The sequence below is a fragment of the Nasonia vitripennis genome, assembly GCF_009193385.2.
Source record: "Nasonia vitripennis strain AsymCx chromosome PSR unlocalized genomic scaffold, Nvit_psr_1.1 chrPSR_random0001, whole genome shotgun sequence".
NCBI lineage: Eukaryota > Metazoa > Arthropoda > Insecta > Hymenoptera > Pteromalidae > Nasonia > Nasonia vitripennis.
The window spans coordinates 290,974-306,223 of NW_022279660.1; the positions used below are offsets into that span (position 1 = coordinate 290,974).

Sequence of the window (15,250 nt, forward strand, 5' to 3'; positions counted from 1 at the left end):
AACCATATGTTGAATTTAACACAGAAAAGCGAAAGCAAGCAAAGAATGAGTTTGAAAAACTCTTCTACAAATTGTTAATTAATGCAGTCTATGGAAAGTGTATTGAACGAGAGCGGAAACGTGTAGATGTGCGATTAGTAAATAAATTTACAGGCAGATACGGAGCAGAAGCACGCATAGCTCTACCAAATTTTCACAGTTGTGCAATCTTCGATGAAAATTTGGTTGCCATACAGCTGAAGAGGACAAGTATTACAATCAAAAAACCAATATACGTTGGTCTCTCAATTCTAGATTTGTCAAAAACATTAGTATATGATTTTCATTATTCATATATGAAAAAGCGAGTTGGAGAAAAATGCAAACTCCTGTATACGGATAGTTATTATTACGGATAGTATTACTGATAGTTTAATATATGAAGTTGAGGATATAGATATGTATCAAATAATGAAAGAAGATGTACATAAATTTGATACTTCTGATTATGATGAAAATAATCAGTTTGGAATTCCACGTGTTAATAAAAAAGTTCCTGGATTGATGAAAGACGAATGCTGTGGTAAGATTATGACAGAATTCATTGGTTTAAGAAGCAAAATGTACAGTATTTTGATTAATGGAGCCGCGACAGTGAAAAAAGCTAAAGGTATAAAATCTAGTGTTGTAAAAAAATCAATCACGTTTGAAGATTATCGAAAATGCCTTCAGGATCTTGTTATTATAAAACGTGAGCAGTGTAATATTCGTTCAAAATTACACATTGTGCATACTGAAAAACAGGAAAAAATTGCTCTAAGTCCACACGATGATAAAAGATTCTTATTGCCTCATAGTACTGACACTTTGCCTTGGGGACATTACAGAATTATGGAAGAACAGATGGCGCAAGCTGCTATGCAAGTAGAGGGAGATGCGGTGGAGGGGATTGTGGTGGAGGAGAGGGGCAACAATGGCGAAGGACGAAAAAGAGAGGGAGAAAGTGAGTGGGGGCATGAAGCAACCAATGAGAATGCTTCGCGGGTGGGGATGACACTTTATGCTGATGGAGGGGAACCAATCAAGATTGAATATGATGTTTTAGAGGAGTTTATGCACGAGTGGGATCCATCATTGGATAGGTTAGGAACTGAACAAGGAGTGAGAAATGATATATTACTAGAGGCTATGGAAGGGGCAGAAATTGTGGTGGGAAACGGGCTATATGAATGGATGAAACACGATGAAGAGCACATTCGAGAAATCGAAGCGAACAACCAACCTTGTGCAAAGAGACCAAGACTCACCTAACTCTAAAATAAGTAAGTTCTATTTCTTAGTTCTCTCTCTCTCTAAATTCTCACCTACAAGTCATTTTTCACTAACTTTCATTCTTATTTTCACTTTTCAGAATGGATCTATCTGCACTCAACAAGATTGCTGAGCGCGAGTTCTTGCCTAAGAAGAAAGTCACGGACTTGGAAAAAGATCATGAGTACATGGTGACTGCACTCAAGGAAGTAAAGACGAGATTCGGCACAAAGATCGTGGCTGAGATCGGTGACAGCTTTCAAATATTTCTGCCCGGGAAGATCTCATCAGCAATCTTGAAAGATCAAGAATTTTTCAATAATCTCTCTAACACAGCAAATAAACTTAGTTTATTTATAACATATCAGGGTGGAACTTCTTTTAAGTTCACCACATGCTAAAATAATGAAATACAAAGACTGATAATTGTTAAATACTATTTATTTATTTCTTCAAACTTGTGTGCAATTTACATGAATAAATACATTATTAAATATAATAACAATTGCTTTCTTATTTATTTAAACCTTCAATAATTTATACAATCTCATTTTTATCTATCCAACTATTATGCTCGTCACTAAAACCTAACCATTTAACATATACGCGTTTTCCATTTTTCTTTAAAACTTTTTCTACTAAATAAATTTCTGGATACATAGTTTTATGAATTTCCGTTTCATAAAAGCCACCAGAGACGGGTTTATCATAATAATCTTTGAGGTGGTAAGTTACTGGATCTGTTTTTATAACTCGCGTTATTGTGAAAATTTCTGTTGACCAGTTTGGCGTATAACCTTTTTCAAAAACATTTTTTATCCTACTTATTCGTACTTTATCTCCTACTTTAAATTTAGGTTTTTTCACTGGCGACTTTTCATTTGGAAAATGTCTCTTGACATCTCGCTCATTTGCCAGTGTAACATTTTCAGGCTCGATTCCTGTTGTCCGATGTTTTCTCGAATTGTATGCTTTGAGCAAGTTAGGTAGAATATCCAACCATTTATAGCTTCCTTGTTTGCTGAATTCTGTCCACATTGCATTTTTTAACGTTCTATTGAATCGTTCGCATATACTTGCATGAAGATTACTATGCGAAGAGTATAAGTGTATATTGTGCTTTTTCATAAGTTTTTGAAAAATTGAATTGTAAAATTCTTTTCCTTGGTCAGTTTGTAGATTCTTCGGTACTCGTCCTTCTTTCAGTATTGACTTCATAGCTGTAGTAACATCATTACCACTCTTTGACTTGACTGGCACGGCCCATGCATACTTTGAAAATATATCTATGACAGTGAGTAAGTAATGAAAACCTTTATTCTCTTTAGAATATGGTATCATTTCTACAAGATCCGCTTGCCAAGTCTCATCTATTCCACGTATGTCATATTTTCTTCTCTTGTATCGCCGACGTGCTGGCTTGTGCAGCTCTTCAGCTACTCTTTGACGTTCCATCATCGTTTACAGTAGATGAAAATCCATCTGGAAATTCGTCTATACGAACTTTTAATTGTTTATTCACTTCTTCAATGATATAATCAATGCCAGAGTAATTGCGAAGAGTTGTACTATAAAGATAACGCAATTTTGTATTCACTTCCAATTGCTGTTTTTCAACTTGCTGCTTATATTCTTCTATAACTTCACCAATTCCAGCAATTTTAGCAGCTATATAATTTATTTCAGTTTGTAGAATAACTTTCAGTGAGTGCAAGGTGATTGCATCGTTTGGGTGATTGGGCTGTCCTAGGTTGCAAAGTCGCTTATTTTCTAAATCAAAATCACCGTCCGGTGTAAAATTGAAACCAATGCCTGGAGGACCGCGACTCACTTGCGAGCCCTCAAGTTTTCTTCCAAACACATCGAGACTCATGGTAGTACTGATGCAAAGAAGAAAGTTGCATGCCAATATATATGCCCAGCTTCGCGTAATTCCTCAATAATCGACTGGATTTCATTGACGTGATTATTATTTCCAGCTGATTGTTCGGCAATCAATAATCGAAGTCTCTCAGTAAGCTCGTTTGGATCATCCCAATAGACGAGATCAATGGAAGAATTTTTCTTAGCTATTTTATATTTAGGTATAAGTCCTCCTCCGCTGCTGTTTACATTCTTTTTACGTGGAGTGCTGCGGAACATTGGTGCTAAAACATTCTTATATTTATTACTTCTCGACATTCGTATAGATTCATCTTTGCTGAATTTTTTCCGATGAGCATTTGTTGCTTCCAATATCTTGCGATAATTTGCACGATCTGCTGAACTTAAAAGAAGATCATCCGGATATTTTTTAAATAGTAATTCCATTAGTCCATTCGTTTTAGGATAACTTTCATTTCTGACTTTGACATATTTATCATCAAATTCAATTTCTGAATCACCAATCATATACACTTCATCAACCTTTCGCACTCCGTATATATTATCAATGGTTCTACGGCTTTTATCTAGCATTGATAAAAAGTCTTCAGCTGATTCATTTTTTCTACTCGCGGATTTAAATGTAGAATTGGTTATTGTGTTAAAAACATCATCATTATTATCATTATCATTATCATCATAATCATAAACGGAATAATCCATTAAACTCGATCGATCGATTCTCATTCGTTTTTTTTTACTGTTGTTTTGATCCAAAATGTGATTGGATGGTTGCTGTAGTGGGCTTTCACTTTTCATCTCAACAAGTTTCTCAAGTGGTGTGATGACTGGTTTTAGAGTATCACCGATGACTTTTTCAAAATCATCTTTCTCCTGTTTTAATAAAGTGTATTTTTTCTTAATAGCCTCACGAGCTCGCAAGAGCTCACTAAGAACATTCTTCTCTTTAGTGAAGTCTGACATGCTTACGTGGCGATGTCTACAACTGAACTGTAAGTTAGAGACTCATAATTCCTTTTTTATTGCAAAACAGTCAAATCCTTTTCTGTATCTACCCTCATTCATCGGTCGATCTTTGTCAATAACGATGAATCCATATCTATCATTCTTCCAACATTCAGAACAAAGATTCCGAAATTCGTTGAAAGTTAAATCGGTATTCACATGATCTTCATAGATATGTTTAAGATTTACATCATCTTGTCGATAAATTACTAACAAATTGACATTATCTCTAATGAGATGTTTTCCTATATGAGCATAAGATTGACATAGATAGAAGCTATCTACACTCTTATGTCTTCCCATACAGAAGAATGCTCTGACATTATCCTGCTTCTCACATGCCACATCATCAAAAATCATTATTGAATTTGGAAGGGCTTCATCTGGAGATACTACAGATTCATGCTCACTGAACGGAAGATATGATACTCCATCAATCGGATCCAGAACTCTTTTGAGAAATTGATACTTTGGCTGATTCAAGGATTTAGAGTATACATACAAATTTTCAAACCTAAGACCATTGGGATGTGTTATTAAAGCCAATAAACTATTTGTTTTTCCACAGTTCGATGGGCCGCAGAAAACTGCTCGTATACTATCTGGTAGTAATTCCCCATGACGCTTTTTTCTCTTCTCTTTTCCAAAATCGAAATTTGTCACGGGGAGTTTGACGTTCTGCTCGGTAAAATCCATGTTCACTCAACAGAGTCAAATATAGTATTGAGCTCTCGAAATATAAACGCTCGTTTTATATCATGAATGTCAGTTGTGAATCAACACTCGAAGAGAGATGATCATACACAAATCTCAGAAACAGCCGAAAGGCTATGGATTGCTTGATAAAGTTATCAATAACTTACCTGTTGAAATGCATCTTCCTGGATATCAATACTGCGGTCCCGGAACCAAATTGAAAAAGCGAATGAAAAGAGGAGATCCTGGCATTAATCCGCTTGATCAGGCTTGTAAAAAACACGACATAGCTTACTCCGATAAAAACGGAGATCGTAAAGCTGCTGACAAGATGCTTGCTGAGGAAGCTATGCAGCGTGTTAGAGCTAAGGATGCTAGTCTTGGTGAAAAAGCTTTTGCTTTTGCTGTTAGCAATGCTATGAAATTAAAAGGAAAAACTGGAATGGGACTGAAATTTAATAAGTTAGTGACTGCAGCTAAAAAGTCAATGTCAACAAGTAAAAGTTCTCGCAAGGTTATTCAATCAGCCTTGAAGGGCGCACGTCAAGCTGTTAAAAGTGTAGGTGGAAAGAAAAAAGTTATCATTCCACGTGTTCTGCCGCTTCCATCAAAAATTGGTGGAGTTCTTCCTTTTCTCATTCCATTGTTCGCAGGACTAAGTGCTACCGGTGCTCTAGCAGGAGGTGCTGCTGGAATAGCTAAAGCAGTTAATGATGCTAAAGCTGCGCAGAAAAATTATGAAGAAAGTAAGAGGCATAACGAGACCATAGAAGCTATTGCTTTAGGCAAAGGTCTTCATCTTAAGCCCTATAAAAGTGGAATGGGATTATTTATGAAACCTCATATCGGTCGTGGTCATCAAGTCAGTAGAAAAAAAAAAACTTCGATTTAACTTTGCTAAATCGTGCACTGACTGACTACGATCTAAAAAAATATGCTCATATGATGGAAATTTCAGATTTCCGTGGTGTTTTCATGAGAAATAATCTACCACCCGATGGTCCATGGCGTAATGAATCAGCAGTGGTAAACTTGGATGATTTTCAAAATAGAGGCACTCACTGGGTTTGCTATCGCAAACGTGGTCCTGAAGTACTTTATTTCGATAGTTTTGGTGATCTCAAACCTCCCAAGGATCTCATAATGTATTTTAACGTGAAGGAAGTAAAATACAATTACAAAAGATATCAAAATTTTGACTCATTTATATGTGGACATCTTTGTCTCTACTTCTTAGCTGGGAGACTATAAAAGAGATGTTCGCAGACGAATAGATTCATTAGCATCAGATCAGTCATGGAAGATAGCTTCACTCTGAGTCTCTCAGGAAACTCATCTGTCTTAGAAGCGCAATATTTTCCTTCGATTGAACTGCCACAGCATAAAAATTTTGTCTTGGGATTAGTTGAACTTTTAACATTCAACTCTATTCCCGATGTTGACCATTCAAATAATAAACTTCATTTGAGCAAAAATAATATTATCACTATCCCTACGGGCAGCTATGAAATTGATGCTATAAATCAATTTTTACAAGAAACTTTGAAATCTAAAGGAATTGAATTTTCTTTGAAAGCTAACAACAATACTCTCAGAAGTGAAATTCTCTGCAGTCATCAGATAGATCTCAAACCTTGGCTTCGCTCCTCGCATTCTCAAAGAGAACATTCAACACAGCTCTGATTTACCTGTGAAAATTTTGAGAATCAATGCACTCAGAGTAGAGTGCAACATTACTGCAGGTGCTTACATCAATAATAAGAAAGTTCATACAATCCATGAGTTCTTTCCCAGAGTGCCTCCAGGATATAAAATCTTAGAAGTTCCGTCTCATGTGATATATCTACCACTCAGTGTCAAGTGCATAGATCATCTACAAATTCGAATTGTAGATCAGGATGGAAATTTGGTGAATTTCCGAGGAGAGGAAATTACTATTAGACTTCACATCAAATCTGTATAATGGGTATCGTTTACAATTCTGGAACATATATAAGTCAGCCGTCATGTCAACCAGTCATCAGTCGACCAAAGAAACTCAAACCGTTAACACGGAAGAGCATTCAGTTTCTGAAAAGCCTAGGACTAAAAGTTCGTGGAAAAAATTCACGTGTATAATTCTTTGTTGCTTCCAGAAAAATGGACGAAATTCTAAGCATTCAATCAGGTGTCGTCTTCGATGAGTCTATTGCTCATTACGAGGTACACGCCCATCAACCATACTCATCATTAAGCTTTGATAATAGTGATGAAATTCGTATTTCTATACAACATCAAGATCTATGCCTCTTACCATCACGTAGTTCTATCCACGTATGTGGGAAATTGAAACTAAAAGATGGTTTAACAGCACCAACTAAAACTAAATTCGTGAACAATGGCATTTGTCATCTGTTTGATGAAATTCGTTATGAAATTAATGCTGTGGAGATTGATAAAAGTAAAAATGTCGGTTTGAGCAGTCTCATGAAAGGATGGACTTCATTTAATTCGAATCAGAATAACATGCTAGAAAACGCAGGCTGGCTTGGTGATGAAGAAGATACCAAAACGTTTGTCGATGAAAAGGGAAACTTTGACGTAGCGATTCCACTGAGTATGATCTTGGGCTTTGCAGAAGACTATAAAAAAATTATAGTTAATATGAAGCATGAGCTCATTCTTACAAGATCGAGAAGCGACTTAAATGCAATAATCCAGAATGGAACTACATCATCTGGCGTAACTACTTATGAAGATTGTGAAGTAAAAATAACGAAGATAGAATGGTTAATGCCATATGTTATTGCACCAGATAAACAAAAAATCCAGCTATTGAATTTCATTGGTAAGGATAACCCCATCTCTATGTGTTTTCGTTCTTGGGAGATATTTGAATATCCTCTTCTTCCAAGCACGAATAAACACGTCTGGACAGTGAAAACTTCAAATCAATTGGAGAAACCTCGTTTTGTAATTCTCGGACTACAAACAAAGAGAAAAGCTACAAGAACTGCAAATGCCAGTAGATTTGATCATTGTGAGATAAGTAATGTGAAACTTTTCTTAAATTCACAATATTATCCATACAACAATATGAATCTCGACATATATAACAATCAGTATGCAATTCTCTATGATATGTATGCTAATTTTCAAAAATCATACTATGGAAGAGATCCGCAGCCGTTGCTGACAAAGCCTATGTTCATCAAGAATGAACCACTCATAGTTATTGACTGTTCACGACAAAACGAATCTCTCAAGAGCGCTCGATATGAGGAACACAATATCAAATTCGAGAAATTTTTGAAACGATTACGCGAAGCTAATTTGAAATTGCAACCAGATAAATGTGAATTTTTAAAGAAAGAAGTTATTTATTTAGGGCATTTGTTATCTAAAGAGGGAGTTAAGCCGGATCCTAAGAAATTAGGCAAAAAAAAGAGTACAGCTCTATGGAGTCAAGCCCATGCCGACTCCACAAAAAATAAGCGAGAACGCAGGCAGCGCATATATTGAGCCGCGAACCCCCTATTTATTAACGGAGAGAGATTCGCATTACCATGCTAGTTATGAAGAAATCCAAGAGTGTAAGCACGGAAACAAACTTATTATTTGTCCAGCACAATGGTTTGTTTTCCAAAACCAAGATAGCTGCGAGAGCTCGCTATTAATACACCCAGAGAAGACAGACTACACCACCTGCAGAATCGTTTATCAGAGGGAGCATCAAGATTATATGACATTACTTACATCGACCGGTAATGTTTTATACGCCCTTAGCAAGCCAACTATTGTGCAATATCAATGCCGAGACGGCCAAGGAAATGCTACTCTAGACGGCGTAGGATTGTTAAAAATTCGCGCCAAGAAAAGTACTAAACGTCAAAGAACTTACGCAAATATTCACGGAACTAGGGACTAAGACGATCTTCGAAGAATTAAATCAAGAAGAAGGAAATAAATATTTCTGGGACGTCGAAAGAGAAACTCGAGAAATCGCGAGAGAAAAATATTTGCAAAATGTATATCAAACCGCTTTAATATCATACGCTTTAGTCATCGCAGTCGTACTTATAGTGGTATTTATAACATCGGGAATTATTATCTATTTTAAATATGTATACGAATATACACTCGAGGAGGACAGTACCACTAGTAGTTATGTAGAGGCCGAAAAAGTTGAAATGATCTAGAGATTAATAATTTATATCATACATCTACGTGTGCGTACATAAACAAAAGAAAAATATAAAAAAATAAATAAATAAATAAAAGGGTGTGTTACGTTTGCGTGTGGAACTCGTGTACATATACTTATATAAAACTATAAAAAAACAATGTAATCCCATGTGTGCTTTAAAAGAAAAAAAAAATTTTTTAATAAAAAAAAAGGGGTATAAAACGAAATCTCGAACAATTGCATTCTTATTTCTTTGCAGATGGCTATACCATGGCTGCCTTTCCTCCTTATAGGCACCTTTCATACAGTAAACGGATTGTACAGATATGATTGCGGAGATCACCTTTCGAATCTAACGACGATATCCTTATTAAACATCGGAGATTGCGATATTCAAAAACCAACGGTTAATGTCACGCGAACGTACGCGCAACTATTACAACTTAACGAATATTCCTCAACACATGTATATAAATGTTCGGTAAAAATAACACGCATAGTTACGCATTGCGGTATGCATTCACACTCATCAAGAGTAAAAACGGGCGAGATTAGCTATTATAAGGAATTATCTCAACATGAATGCGATGTAATGCAACAAACTGGATATTTTCAAATAGGGGAAACAAGAATGTTAGGGCTTCGCGGAAATAACACCCACTATAGAGATGTAGTATTCGCTGGCAGAAGTACCACAGAAGGCCAATGCACGGGAGGATCATATTCCGATCCGTACGGCCGATGGGACGACGTATACGTCGCAGGCTGGATCGAGATTTCACTCCAAGACTACTCTACACCGGTACATCTAAATTCGGATAAAATCATATTAAAAACAGGTGTCCGTTGCACTTTTTCGGATCGACAATGCGTGGATTATGACGGCGTACACGTATTTTGGCTAACTATTCCGGAGGACTTTTGCGGGCTTAATAAGTATTCAGTACTTTACGAAGGATACTTAAATAAAGTTTATGACGAAGAGGCTCAGAAAGTTATGTACTCCTTAGAATCTGAAGATATAACTTTTGCCTTATGGAAAACAACCGAGTTACACAAATGTGGCTACATATTCTTCGGAACCGAACATCCAAAATTATTTGTACTAGAAGACACACATTCGGGCGAATTAATTAAGAAGACACCAATAAGCACGACTAATTTAGATATCTTTGCTTACGTAAATTCAAAATTTTTATATATTGAGAAGCACATGAGAGGACAGTTCCGATAGGAACTCGGCACACGTAAGTATATTGGTGAGTTGCGCTCATTCGGACGTAACACAGACTAATTTGCGTTATTTATAGTTAGGTTACTCGTCAAATGTTTACTATACTAAAAATGGGAATTTAATAATCGTAATTTATTTGCAGGAGGTGATGTGGATCATCGTTGGATTAATATAAGAAAATCATTTGTAAGAGCCACTAAAAATGGAAAGAAATTTTATCTAGCCTCTGATCTACAATTTCTAAACAAGCATATTAAGCATTTAGAGAATGCTTCATGTAAAAGTAAACCTCCAAAACAAAGTATCAAAGAAGAAGATAATGATGAATTTCATCCAGAAGCTGATGCTGAAAATTTGAACTTTCAAGATGTTTTAAGATGTCAACTGCAATCGAAACAACAGACCAACGTTTCACAAAACTCAATTACGAAAAATGTAAATGATTCTTTGTTATTAAACAATAATCAAAATAATGAAGTAATGAATAACAAACTATCCAAAGAATAATGTACTGACAGGAATAACCCAGAGTTCTAAGAAACCTGCAACATCAACAGTACATGCAGTAATGACTAAAAAAAGAACGGAAATCACTGTACCTGAAGAAGATGAATTTGCGAAACGAAAGCAGTCAGAAACTGAAAGTTTGGAGGATAAACTTCAAAGTGCTATTGATTCAAGTATGCAGTACCTATCTAAGTATAAACAATAAATAGTATTTGAAAGTTTTTTTTAATTTTGTTCTTTTGTTCGTTGTTCAGCAAATCACCACCAGCTTCTAGTAACATTTAAACCACTTTAAATATAGTCTAATTGCCAATCAACTGAGCCAGCATCTGAAGAGAAATAGGCTGTTAATAGCTGTCTTTGTTGTACAGGTGTCAATCGCAGATTCTGATCCTCTTCGTTCTGATTATTACCTTCTACAACTTCTTCATTTACGTCATCCATATTGTTCTCTGCACTTGTAATCAGGAAATTATGCAAACATATGATTGCAGCGACTATAAAATGACTAGTTGTTAAATCAAATTTTAATTTCTGTTGCAAAATTTGATACTTTTTTACTATAATTCCAAAAGCACATTCTATACATAATCTGGCTCTTTTCAATCTGTAATTAAAAACCTTTTCTTCTACTGTCAATTCTCCAGATTTACTAAAAGACTTCATAAGATGTTTGCTCAATGCAAAAATTTCATCGGCTATAAACATGAAAGGCATTTCTATATCTGTGTTCGGTAGTGGCCTTGATGGAGGAATATCTAACTCGTCATTTGCTAATTGAGAAGCAAAATCTGTATCAGAGAATACACTGGCATCATTTAGAGAACCTACAATTATATTTAATTAGAATATAATAATAAAATGGATTATCTTATTTTGGATCAATTTAATAATGTATATAAATATAATATCTTACCAAAGTCTCCTATACTGTACCAAACAAAACGTTTTTTTGCATTAGCAATAGCCATTAGTATAAAAGTATGTTTCTTCTTATACGACCAAAAACTACCAGCTGATGCAGGTTGTTCAATGTTGATATGCTTGCCATCTAAAGCTCCAATACAATTGGGAAAATTCCACAATTGTTATAAATTAGCTATTTCAATCCATTTTGCTCTAGTTGGCTTTGGAACATACAGTGGATTTAAAACATGAACCAAATTGACGCAAACATCTTTAAGTAATTGGTACGCAGTAGAAGTTCCAATGTGAAACATTAATGCAGCCTGCTTTACGTTCCCTCCATGTCCATGTCCAAGAAACCTTTAAATGTACACATATAAGAGTCATGTAATATTAACTATACGTAAAATCAATCAATAATACTTTATTAATCTTACCATAAAACAAATGCTAATTTTAATTCTGGATGAAGTGGTTCTCGAAAATTTGTTGTTTGCTTTCTCAACCTTTGTTCCATCAAGTCATATAGAGTTGAAAATGCATCAGTGTTCATGTGCATAAATTTAATGAACTCTTCATGATTACACAGTTTGAAATATGTAAAAACTGTATGATATGCTCCAAATTGAGAACGAATCTCGTTTTTCAAATGTGGTTTTAGCAACCATCTTCTGGTCTTTTTATATTTTTTTTTGACAATCCTCAAAAGTAGCATCAAATTTAGCATATTGGCACAATTTTTTTTTACAATTCTTTCTTCTTTATAGCTAGGCATTTTACTTCTGTTTGTCTTGTGCAGCACTTTATTTTTCTTAAGTGCTCTACTCTTTCTTGAATATAATAGATTAAACTATTATAATAGCTTGCTAGATATTATAATAGTGTAATCTATTATATAACAATAAACTTCTGTCAAGGAAAGATTTATTTATTTTGATTTGCTTATAAATTTACTATTTGCTATTTATTTCGATACCCTAACCTGATCCTAACTTATTTACTCCTTACTCAGATTACTCTTGAAGCACCGATGAATCAGTGGATGTAGATGGCCATTTGTATACTATATCTATGACATACACGCCATCACATCACACGGAACAGACACAACACAGTGTGGAAAGTCCCTAACGGGCCCTGGAATTGTTCCCTGGTCAAGTACCCTCTCGATTGCACCACACTTAATAACGCGTATCTCGCAATCTCGATATTGATCAGAACAAATCAATCACGACCTACCCTACCCCAGCCTACGAATTTGGGATATCAGTATTAAAAAAAATATAGAGGCACGTATTTTTAATAGCACCTTCCGAAAATAACAATTATTGTAACTGCACCCCCGTAATTAAAGAATAAAAAATAGGTCAAGATCGCTCAACTTATAAAGTTAAAATCTGATTATATACTTGGAAATCTGATTATTTCTAGGCTTTGCCTCGCGGCTTGCTCTATTTCCCGTCGCGTCGTGCGCGGTGGCTCGGGATTTCTTCCATAATTGAGGAAGGCTGGACTAGAGCGAGTCGCTTCGTGAATAGCGGTATTGTACGCGGTATTGTACGCGAACGCGAACTCCGGTATGTGCTCATCCCAAGTAGTATGCTTAGTTTCAATGAACGCAGCGATCATGGTTTTTATAATACGGTTTACTCGTTCAGTCGGGTTTGATTTGGGCGAGTAAGGAGCACACGTACTGTGATAAACCCCATGTGATTCTAAGAAATTGTCGACTAGCTTGTTCTTGAAGGGAGTGCCATTGTCCGATAAGAATTGATCGGGAATTCCGAATCTTAAGAAAATCCGTAAATTCAGTTCACGCTTGATGGTTTTTGCATTCGCTTTTCTAATCGGGATGCATTCAATCCATCTCGTAAATAAATCAATGAAGATTAGTAAATGTTCGTTCCCTAGGGTCGATCGGGGAAAAGGGCCCATAGTGTCACCTGCGACTATCTCCCAGGGGCTCGAAACTATATGTTTGCCCATGAGTCCAGCCGGAGCAAGTTGCTCTACTTTAACTTGCTGGCAGACTTGGCAATTCCGTACGAAATGAGCTGTATCTTTGTACAAATTGGGCCAGTAATACCGGAGTGCTACTCTCTGATGAGTCTTAAATCTCCCTAAGTGTCCAGAGATAGGTTCATCGTTGCACTCAGCGAGCACCTGCTCGCACTGTTCTCGTGGTACTACAAGCTTCCAAGCATCTTCGTCTTGTCCCAATAAGTCGTCTACTGTCGGGTCAGGGCGATAATGATAAAGCCGCCCGCCAGTGATTTTCCAAAAGGGATGCACCGTGGGGTCTTCAGCGACCTGCTTAGCCTTCTTTAAGTACCAAGGGTCTTTTATAGACTCATCCACGTGGAGGGATGCTATTGCAGCTGATTCGTCTTCGTCGGTCTCGAACATACGCGAAAGCGCGTCGGGAACCACATTGTCCTTGCCTTTCCGATGCACTATGTCGAAATCATACGACTGTAAGCGCAGAGACCAACGGCCTAATTTTCCATTCGGATGCTTTAAATTCTGCAGCCACACTAGGCTGTGGTGACCTGTCACTATCGTGAAGTGGTAGCCTTCGATGTATGGTCTAAATTTCTCTATAGACCAGATTACGCTGAGGCATTCCCTCTCTGTCACTGACAGCCTCCGCTCCGTAGCAGACAGGACGCGGCTCGCAAAACAGAGCACGCGATCCTCGCCATCTACGCGCTGCAAGAGAACGCTACCAAGCCCTGTGTCATTGGCATCACATTCTACAATAAACGGAGCGCTGAAGTCAGGCCTTGCTAAGACTGGGGCAGTTGCGATTAAAGCTTTTACTTGCTCAAAAGCAGCCCAGTGTTCGTCTTTCCACTCGTATTTAACATTCTTACGAGTGAGCGCGGTGAGCGGTTCGCATAGCGTTGCAAAATCTTCTAGAAATTTGCGATACCAAGAGGCCATACCAAGAAATCTGCGTAATTGCTTAAGGTTCTTGGGGGCCGGGTATTCTACAATGGGTTTGACTCGTTCGGGATCAGGACGGCAGCCTTCGCGGTTCACGAGCACGCCGAGGTAGCGCACCTCGGGCATACAGATTTTAGACTTTTTGCGGTTTATTGTCAGACCAGCTTCGTTTATCCGTTTTAGGATTAGGGTGAGCCACTTGATGTGATCTGGAAACGTATCAGTCGCAATAATAATATCGTCTAAATATGCGAAAGCAAACGGCTCCATTTCTGGTGTGATCAATTTGTCAGCCAGCATCTGCAAGGTAGCCGGGCCGCCTGCCAGGCCGTAGGGCATTCTAACAAATTCGAATATGCCGAGTCCAGGTACGGTGAAAGCTGTGATCGGAATAGATCGCTCGGTAAGAGGTATTTGTAAAAATGCTCCAGAGCAATCTAAGGCGGTAATGCATCTCGCGTGTTGTATTTTCCGCAATATCATATCCATATAAGGAAGCGGGTACGCGGCGATTTTAGACACCGCATTAACTTTTCGGTAGTCGACACAGAATCGGAAGCTACCGTCGGACTTCCGTACCATAACCACCGGACTAGACCAATTGCTCTTACACCTTC

General features: G+C 37.1%; 1 protein-coding gene across 1 annotated transcript; it reads right to left on the reverse strand.

Annotated features, from left to right (window-relative positions):
* Positions 1 to 10,988: 10,988 nt before the first annotated feature.
* LOC116417956 lies at positions 10,989 to 12,047 on the reverse strand. The gene is made up of 2 exons (XM_031933151.2): positions 11,698 to 12,047; positions 10,989 to 11,608 (listed from the first exon to the last, which is right to left on the reverse strand). The coding sequence occupies exons 1-2, from the start codon at positions 11,750 to 11,752 to the stop codon at positions 11,073 to 11,075; spliced, it is 591 nt and encodes a 196-aa protein (XP_031789011.1). The 5' UTR covers positions 11,753 to 12,047; the 3' UTR covers positions 10,989 to 11,072.
* Between the last annotated feature and the right edge of the window lie 3,203 nt (positions 12,048 to 15,250).